The sequence below is a fragment of the Neomonachus schauinslandi genome, chromosome 1 (genome assembly GCF_002201575.2).
Source record: "Neomonachus schauinslandi chromosome 1, ASM220157v2, whole genome shotgun sequence".
Lineage (NCBI taxonomy): Eukaryota > Metazoa > Chordata > Mammalia > Carnivora > Phocidae > Neomonachus > Neomonachus schauinslandi.
The window spans coordinates 123,002,429-123,012,643 of record NC_058403.1 but is presented as its reverse complement, the minus strand read 5'-3'; the positions used below and the strand labels follow the sequence as shown (position 1 = coordinate 123,012,643).

General features: G+C 43.1%; 1 protein-coding gene across 2 annotated transcripts in view; it reads left to right on the top strand.

Moving 5' to 3' along the window:
* The window catches only part of PCCB (propionyl-CoA carboxylase subunit beta), a 100,391-nt gene that overhangs the window by 36,299 nt on the left and 53,877 nt on the right, over nucleotides 1-10,215 (top strand). For both annotated transcript variants that reach the window (XM_021678882.1, XM_021678883.2), the window contains 3 exons: nucleotides 2,597-2,705; nucleotides 6,253-6,373; nucleotides 8,374-8,455. In XM_021678882.1, the coding sequence (XP_021534557.1) occupies nucleotides 2,597-2,705; nucleotides 6,253-6,373; nucleotides 8,374-8,455 (312 nt within the window). The remainder of the gene's footprint in view (nucleotides 1-2,596; nucleotides 2,706-6,252; nucleotides 6,374-8,373; nucleotides 8,456-10,215) is intronic.

Genomic DNA, 10,215 nt, shown 5'->3' with positions numbered 1-10,215 from the left:
TACTCGACGTCATACTCGACGTCATACTCGACGTCATACTCGACGTCATACTCGACGTCATACTCGACGTCATACTCGACGTCATACTCGACGTCATACTCGACATTATTCTCGATGTTATACTCAACATTGTATGACAAATACCAATTTTTACAAAATTGGTATTTACCAGCTCTACCATTTGCTTCATATCAGTTGGCATCCTACCTTAAGGAAGAGCCCTGCTTCCTTGGGCATTTGTTTATTTCGCGGATTTGTTATTAAGTGGGTTCCTGGATTTCCTGTTCTACTCAGGTGTTTCTAATCCATTACTAGCATTATTTGTTTTCATGCTCAAATTGTCCTCACCTAGCCAGTGGGAGTCCCTTCAGGCTGGCTTCTATGCTCTTTTGATAGGAGAACCACCGTGAAATGTGTACTTTATGGGTAGTGTATCTTAATTCTTGAACTTTTTTCTACCCCAAAGTCATGAAGATCGTTTTTCTTTTCTAAAAGCTTTATTATTTTACCTTTTACATTTACATTTCAATCTAGTTGGAATTGAAGTTTACACATAATATGAAATAGAGGCTAGTTTAATTTTTTTCAGTACAGTTACCTAGTTGACTGAGAGGCTTTTATTGAAAAGCGCATCCTTTCCTACTGTGTAATGCCACCTGTATCATGAATCAAGCGTCCATATATCAATGTTTCACTGAGCTCTTTTGGGTTCTGTTCGCTTATCCCTGCACCAGCTCCACACTGTCTTCATGACAGGGGCTGAATGACACATACTGAGAGCTGGTACAGCAAGTTGTCCCTCTTTATTTTTCTTCAAGTGGTACAGGATATTCTTGGCTCTTTGCAGTTCCACTTTTTTTTTTTTTTTTTTTTTTACAACTTTGAGATATAATTCTATGATCTGCACATATTTAAGTTGTGTAGTTTGAGTTTGACACATGTATACAACTGTGAAGCCATAACCCCAATTAAGATAATGAACATAGCCACCCCCCCTCCAAAGGTTTCCTCATATATCTTTGTAATCCATCCTTCCCTCCCTCTCAACCCTGTCTTCAGGTAACCATTCATCTGCTTCCTATCACAATAAACTAATTTGCATTTTCTAGAATGTTATATAAAGAGAATCATTCAAAATGACATTTTCTATGTGTAAAACACATACAAAAAGTATATACTTTTCTTTTTTGGTGGGTGGTAGGATGGGTGGGTGCTGGATCCTTTCACTTGGGATAATTATTTTGAGATTTCATATGTTGATTGGACATTGGGTTATTTCCTGGTTTTTGACTGTTACAGATAAAGCTATTGTGAACATTTGTTTATGAGCCTGTGTGGAGTGGGGAAAGAAAGACCTTTCTAGCTAGACCTTTCTAGCAGGGTTCCAAGCCAAGGATCCATAAAATAGACTAATAAAACACATATTAGTCTAAGGACTAATTTCCTCAGTACATAAAAATAAGTATCCAATAGAAAAGTGGACAAAGAAAATGAACAGTGAGCTGCCAGAGATGACTGTAGTAAGATATTGACTGTGGAATTGCTTGTTATAGCAAAATACTGGAAATAACCTAAAGGACCATCAGTAGGTGACTATTAAATTATTATACATATCCTACTGTCCTGATACAGTATAGTCATCAAGAAGTTTCAGAACAATTTTTGTAGGACACTGTGCTGGAAAGAAAATAAGAGGACAATATTATTATTATTATTATTATTTTTTAAGATTTTATTTATTTGACAGAGACAGCGAGAAAGGGAACACAAGCAGGGGGAGTGGGAGAGGGAGAAGCAGGCTTCTCGCGGAGCAGGGAGCCCGATGCGGGGCTCGATCCCAGGACCCTGGGATCATGACCTGAGCCGAAGGCAGACGCTTAACGACTGAGCCACCCAAGTGCCCCAAGAGGACAATATTATTAAATATTACTATTTAATGATAAATATTAATGCTTACATATGCATGGATGTCTTGCAAGGAGAGAAACTGACAGTGGTTGCCTTTGGGGAGGGAAATTGGAGGCCTGGAAATAAGGGCTTGGATATAGACCTACATTCTACTGTATCTCCTATTCTTTTTTTAATGTTTTATGAAATGCCTTTATCTTTAAAAACTAAAATTAAATGTCACCCTCTTAAAACCCCAAAGCATTGATTGTCATGTTCTCCAAATGGCTTAAGGTGGCTGGTTAATTTTAGGTAAACTATATATACTGTCACAGTGACTCAGTTTCCCCGTTTATAAATGGGGGTGAAAATAGTACTGAGGCTTACTTACACAATCCCATGAAGTGCTTTAGAAAAATGCTTGGTGCACAGCAAGCTCTGAATAAGGGCTCCCAGTTAAGGTGTTTACAGATGAATGACCTGAAATGTTAGGCATGCTGCAAATCATTTTGCTGAGACAGAACCATACGGTGGAAATTTTCTTAGTAGACAGTGAGGCAGGGAAACCTTGGGTCTTTAGTTTGGATAGGTATCTTTGAGCAGCATCCTAACCTGGTTCTGTCACCACATCACTAACTTCTCTGCATTTGTCTTGGCTATGTCAACTCTAAGGTGCCTGAGATTGATCCTTCTGTAATTCTAATTTCAGGACACCTCCTACCTGTTCATCACTGGCCCGGATGTTGTGAAGTCTGTCACCAATGAGGATGTTACTCAGGAGGAGCTTGGTGGTGCCAGGACCCATACCACCATGTCAGGTTAGAGGCCTTGAGGCTCACCTTACTGTTTTTTTTTTTTTATTTAATTTAATTTAATTAATTAATTTATTTGACAGAGAGAGACACAGCGAGAGAGGGAACACAAGCAGGGGGAGTGGGAGAAGTAGAAGCAGGCCTCCCGCTGAGCAGGGAGCCCGATGCGGGGCTCAATCCCAGGACCCTGGGATCATGACCTGAGCCGAAGGCAGACGCTTAACGACTGAGCCATCCAGGCGCCCCTCATCTTACTGTTTTTAACCATTGAGTAGTAATGTACTGGACGTCATACTGGACGTCATACCGGACGTCATACTGGACGTCATTCTCGACGTCATTCTCGATGTCATACTCAACATTGTATGACAAATACCAATTTTTACAAAATTGGTATTTACCAGCTCTACCATTTGCTTCATATCAGTTGGCATCCTAAGAGAATAGTGACAATCTTTTATAAATATCACTGTAGTGTGGTATATTTACTACAGATATAATAATATAGATTTAGTAGCTCAAATTTGTTAAACGAAACAAAAACAGGCTACTACTAAAGCTTTGATAGTCTTTAAAATTTTAAAACTAACTGAAATGGTGGTTACAAGAGATACGATATATAAATATATGTATATATGAACACATGTAAGTACACATATACACATGTAAATACATATATATATATATAAATACACACACTGTTGAACCTTTAAAAAAAAATGCTGTATTGTGACTTTCTTTTAATCCAAAGTTGAGGTATGTCTTAGATGGCAGTATTACCAATTGCCCTTGGCTAGGTACAGTCATAATGTGATGGTCATGGCCCACATTTTTACAAACTTGGTCATAGCTTTTCATCTTTTTGAGGTTATGTGCCACACGTGCAGAGTTCAAAATGTATAAAGATTATTCTGTTCTTTGGACTGAAACAAAGGTTACTATTATACAGAGGCATAGAATTGGGAGTGGGGCATGAATCTGACATTAATGAAGACTTTGTTGTTGGAGTAGTGATGGGAATTCCATATATTTTTGGAAAAAGACATCAGGTTTTGAAAGGATTGTCTATGACGAAATAAGCAGTGTAAGTGAAGGCAGGAGAAATTGCTTCTTTGAAAGATTTCAAAGCGATGAGAAGCTGCTATGACCAATTTACACACTTCAGTGTACTGTGGTTAAGGCATTGGATCATCACTTAGATGTCAGCATTTCTTTCTTAGTAAGTTACATCTCTCTTACATGTGTGAAGTCTTCCATTTGATGAAAAAAAAAATACATATATATATATATATATATATATATATATGTATTTTTTTTTTAAGAGATGGGGAGGGGCAGAGGGAGTGGAAGAGAGGGAATCTTAAGCAGGCTCCGCGCACAGTGGAGAGCCTGACCCAGGGCTTGATCTCAAGATCATGAGATCATGACCTGAGCCGAAATCAAGAGTTGGATGTTTAACTGACTGAGCCACCCAGGCACCCTGATTTTTTATTTTTTTTTAAGTCAGAGCTCTTGACTCCTCCTACCCACCAAAGTTGCTCCTTTTCCACCTCAGGTTGGCATCAGCTTTGACTCATTCCTTGCCCTCAGCTCTGCTCAGCTCTGTCTCCAGCATACAGCTAGAAGGAGAACTCCTTGCTGACTGCCCCACAGTTGGTCCTCACACCCTTGTCTCAGGGTTTAATTGGCTGCAGTTTTTCTTTGTACTGGGATCTAAAATAGTGTTGAATATTGGTGACATCTGATGTATTTAGCTGTATCTCCAGAGCAAGGCCTAAATGGTGCTCTATACATATTTTTCCTTGTTTTTAAAACAGCTTTATTGAGATATAATTTATGTATTATACATGTGACATACTCATTTAAGGTATACAAGTCAATGATTTTTATGTATTCAGTGTTTTTCAGTTATCACCATAATTTTAGAACCTTTTCATCATCCTCAAAAAGCCTTGCATCCATTAGCATTTGCTCCCCATTTCCCCCCAGTCTACCTCTAGGCAGTCACTGATCTACCTTCTGTTTCTGTGGATTTGTCTATTCTGAATATATATGGAATGGAAATAAATGGAGTCCTGCCATATATGGTCTTTTGTGAGTAGTTTCTTGTCCTTAGCATACCATTTTTAAGGTTAATCCATGTTGCAGCATGGATAATATTTCCATATATAACTGTACCACATTTTATGTATTCATTGATCAGTTGAACATTTGGATTATTTCCACTTTTTGGCTGTCATGAATATGCTGCTGTAAACATTCTTGTACAAGTTTTGTGTGACAGGTTTTTTGGTTTCCTTCGGGTATATACCTAGGAGTGGAATTTCTGGGTCAAATGGTAACTCACTTTTTGAGGAACTGCCATGCCGTCCTTCAAGGCGGCTGCACCAATTTTTAAGTATTTCTTGAATAAAAGAATTCTGTGTTGAGCACGAAACATTTTATTCAGCAGATATTCATTGTGTGCCTATGTGTCAAGCATTGTTCTGTGTGCTGGGAATACCTTTGTGAAAGAAAAAAGACCCCTGCCTCTGTGGAGCTTATGTTTTAGCACAGGAGATGGACCATAAACAACCTGATAAATAAGGACATTGTGCAGTGTGTTAGAAGGTAATCTGTGTTATTGAAAAAGTAGAACAGGGTAAAGGGGGCCTGGGATTGGTGTGGTTTGAAATAGGGTAAGAGCAGGCCTCACTGTGAGCGTAGCAGTCGAGCAGATCTGGTGTTAACGGCATGAATGTCTAGGGGAGAAACAGTGTAGGCGGAGGGAGTAGCCGATGCAAAGGCCCTGAGGAGGGAGGGTGGCTGGCATATTCAGTGAACAGCAAGGAGGGTGATTGGAGACATGGCATAAATCTGGCTTAAAAAGCTCAGTTTGGCTGCTGAGTGGAAAAGAGGTGGTAGGGGAAACGGTGGGAGCAGGGAGTCTGGGAGAGAGTTTCTGGCCCTACTTTCTCTGTCATGTCTGGGGCGTTGTTTGGCGGTTCTGTGATTTCAGAGTGTTCTTGAGGAATGATGGCTTCGTTCCTCACTAGGGCCAGGTGGTTCCCCTCCTTGCCCTCCACCATTCCTGAATACCATGACATGTGCCGGCCATTAGTCTTTTCTTTTTTTATTTTTCAGCTTTATTGAAAACTAAGTGACCTATAACTAGGTGTAATTCTTGATGTGGGACTACAGTGGCTGAGACGGGCCTGGGCTCTCCCCTGTTAGAACTGACACTCTAGGGGAGATGTCATGCAGGAAACAGGGAAATGGACAGACAGGTGTGGCAGGGAAGGGTGTGAAGAAAACTCCCGCACAGGATGGGGATGGCACATGAGGGCCGTGGGGAATAAAGACGTGACCCTGCCGAGATGTGGGTGCAGAGCCGAGGGAACAGGCTGCACAAACTGCAGGTCAGCCTGAAGGTGGGGGGTCTGTGGTGTCCCATCCTTGCAGAGCTGTTGGCACAGTCTCCTGCAGACATGCCCTTGGACAGACAGGTGGACGTGGAGCAGCATCTTTGGGCTGACAGGTGGCCAGGCCCATTATAGCCCCTCTGTTTTCTCAGGTGTTGCCCACAGAGCTTTTGAAAATGATGTTGATGCCTTGTGTAATCTCCGGGAGTTCTTCAACTACCTGCCCCTCAGCAATCAGGACCCAGCTCCCATCTGCGAATGCCATGATCCCAGGTAAGTTGCAGGAGACAGTACCAACTCTCATTTTGCAGGTTGGCTTGCCCTTTTCTGGCTCCTCTGCCCTGGCAGGACCTCCAGGGCCCACCCTATGGGGCAGCTTGGAGTAGACTGGAGTGGAGCCAGCGAGGTGCTCAGGTGTTGGCATGTGGTGGCATGTCTGAATACAGGAGCAAAGAAAAATTTTATTTCTATTCACTTTTTTCCTCTCTGTAATATCTGATCAATAGGGGCGCATGGGTGGCTCAGTCGTTAAGCGTCTGCCTTCGGCTCAGGTCATGATCCCAGGGTTCTGGGATTGAGCCCTGCATTGGGCTCCCTGCTCAGTGGGAAGCCTGCTTCTCCCTCTCCCACTCCCCCTGCTTGTGTTCCCTCTCTCGCTGTCGCTCTCTCTGTCAAAGAAATAAAATCTTAAAAAAAAAAAAATCTGATCAATAGCTTGGGAGTAAACAGTGCCCCCCCCCCCCCCAGTTGACGTCTCAGTCTTGATTTGTCCAGAATTGGATATGGAAGTATTTTTTGTTTTGACGTGAAATGTGAAATGGTGTAGACAGCATGCCCTTTAGGAAACGTGCCTGTATACCTCTGCTTGTGGCAGTCCAGGGGAAGGGTGAATTGCTGGCCACCTAGTGAAGACTTTCTCTCCTTCTTGCTATTGGGGCCACTGCCTGATACGGGGGCACCACTGAGAAAGCCAGAGGTTCACCTGGGGAACTATTCTCCAGATCTCTGGCTGCTTTCTCTCCATTTTGTTTCCACTCTGAGGTGCAGACTTCAGATTCAAACTAGTTCAAACTCACTTGGCCTGGACTTCGTTTTGCGGAAGGAATTTAGAATTCTAGCTCATAGGAAGAAGACATTTTTAGACACTGCTCTGTGGGGTGGACCTGGGCTCTTACCTGCCTCAGCCCCACCCCTCAGAGGACCTAATCAGTGGCGTATTATGTGTAGTCACAAAATGGAGGGTGGTCACAGGCCCAGAGTGATGGGCACAGCCTCCTTTTCTGAGAATCTATCCTATTTGGGGTTCTTGAAAAGCTTAGGACATCATTTGAAGGTATTAGGGCCCAGAGGCCTAGGAATGACTAAATATCCTGCTTAGGCCCAGCCATATCTCCTTCCCATATGATCCCAGAGTAGCTATATATATAAGTAGCAAATAAAAAGTAAGGGAGGACTTAATCCAGTGGGGCTATGCTCCGATACCCTAGTGTAGAGTTCTCTGGGAAGTTGGGCTTGATGGGGTATGTGGCTTTACCAAGGCCAAACTTCAGCCCAGGTGTACACCTCAGGGCCAGAACAACCCCTGTCTGCCCACATGGGCCAGGAGGGGATGAGAGCATGTGGGAGAGGGGCATATTGCTGCCGAGTCCTCCTGTGGTGTGGGAGTGGGCCCTGGCGGGCTCCCTGCTCAGCCACATAGATGCATGAGGAAGCAGAGAGCCATGAGCCTAGGTGACTGGTTAGTCCTCAGTGATTCTCCCCACCAGAGGGCCTGCAGTTTTTCTTTTTTTTTTCTTTCTTTCTTTTTCTTTTTTTTTAAAAGGAGATCTGGCATGTTTATTTTCCAGTAGGGAATGTGAACCCACAGTTTTCAATAGCAGAACTCTGACTCTGCATTTCCAAGTCCTTGTTTTTTTATTTTTAATGTCTCAGGAAGTGAGAGCAGGACTTGCTAAAACAGTGTCGTCTTCATTGCAATGTCGTGTAGTGCCCCACGCTATAGGAGGTATTCAGAGAGGATAAATGAGGGAACCACATTCAGGAGAATAAGCTCATTTTCCCCCCTGTAAGTCAAAACAAAGCTCTTTTGGGTTAGTATCAAACTCAGGTTCAGTTTGACATGGTGGTAAGAAAGGAATACATCTTTCAGTATACTTTGCAAGCCCAGCGGGGACAGAATCCTCTCACTCCTCCCCTCCCCATGATGTCTCTCCCATCCCCCAGCCACTGGCTCTTCCTGTGTTGATTGTATTTCCTTCTTTTTCTATCCAAAGTGGCCGTATGGTTCCAGAGCTTGACACAATTGTCCCCTTGGAATCGACCAAAGCCTACAACATGGTGGACATCATACACTCTGTAAGTGCCACATCTGCCAGTCTTGCCTGTGCTAGCTCAGCCACGTCCGTGGTCCTTGTGTTTGGCGTAGGGAGGAAGTGCCAAACCCACAGACTTTAACATTGGGCAACACAGGCAGAATATGCGGTGGGTGCAGGACAGGGGCCACTCAGTAGTGTGTTCTAGGAAGAGCTAGTGGCGGTAACCATCATACAGCTCTCCTGTCCTTGAAGGCTGGAGGGAGGAGGAGCCAATTGGACCAGTAGATTTCAGGGGTCTTTAGACAGCACTGAGAGGTGCATAGAGAAGGGTCCATGCCCCCAAAGTCTGGAGTTGAGGCCAGGGAGACTTTTTGTTAGGTACCTTTGTTTGGAACCTTACGCTCAGTGGGCATTTGTTTCTCTAGAGAGATGGAGAGCAAAAGTACATGTGGCATGGGTAGTTTTAGGTCCAAAAAAAGGTTTTTGGCCCAAAGAAGGTAAAAATAGGGTAGGGTCTCTATCATCAGCTCCCCTAATTCTCTTCTTGCTCTTTGGAGCCCCAGCTGTCTGTGGGGCCTGTGGCTACTGGAGGAAAGCCCCAGAGCCCTACTCTAGCTGGGCTGGGCCCTCAGTGTGCCTGTCTGACCTCCCCTCAGCACCTGTTCTTATTTTCTTTACTTCCTAAGGCTAGATCTAATCCCTTCCATTTCTGCTCTCCACTCTGGTCAGATGACTTGGGCATTTCCTTCATGGAGAAAATTGAGAGTATAAGGTTCCTTACTCCCTGTAGGTGACCATTTCTCCATCTCACCATCCTTCCATGTCTCCTCAGACTCAAAGAATGAGATGCTTCCACCTGGGCTTCTGGCCATCCTTCCCCATCTGGTGTCTTGCTTTCTTGACCGGTTTGTGTAAATCTCTTAATTTCTTCTCCTTTTAACTCCTCCCTCTAGCAATAAATATATAAACATGCATAGATTTTTTTTTTTTGTCTGCTTTTTAAGAAAAACAAAACCCCTCTTAACGCAAACCCCTCTTAGCCCAGTTTAATTGCTGCCCGAATTCTTCTCTCCCTTTTCATTTAAAGCCCTCTTGTCTCTTCTTTCCTCCTCACTGGAATCTGGCCTCTGGTTTTCTCCCTCTTGAATGACAGACCTGCTAATGACTTCTCTAGTTACTAAGTCCAGGGGACTAAGGTATTAAATATAGTTACAGAGGTAATTATTATGAAGAAATACTTTTCTTGAGTAACAAAAAAAAGTGTATTGAATGTATCAAATGCAATGCATCACATAGAGAAACAGAAGCCTGCCTCCCTGGTGATCTCAGGCCAGTCACTCTTTCCACGCAAGCCTCTGAGGGAAACCACCATCCTGACTTTTGACGGTGTAAATTAGGTTTGTTTGTTTTTTTTTAATCCATTGTATAAGTGGAATCCTATGGTGTTCTGTGTCTTCTTTGACTCAACATTGTGTTTGTGAGATTTGTCCATGTTGTTCTCATTGGTCTCTTTAGTCTCTTATATGAACAGACCACAGTTGATCTACTGTTCGTGGGCATTTGGGTAGTTTCTAGTTTGGGACTGTTATGAATATGTTGTGTAATTTGGTAAGTAAATTACACATTTCTCTTGGATCCATACCTTGGAGTGAAAGTACCACATCATAGGGTGTGCATGTGTTTACTTTACTAGATATTGCCAGAGGGGTTTCCAAAGGATTATGCCAATTGGCACCCCCATCAGCAGCATCTAAGGGTTCCAGTTGCTTCACATTCTCTTCAACACTCAGCCACTACCAT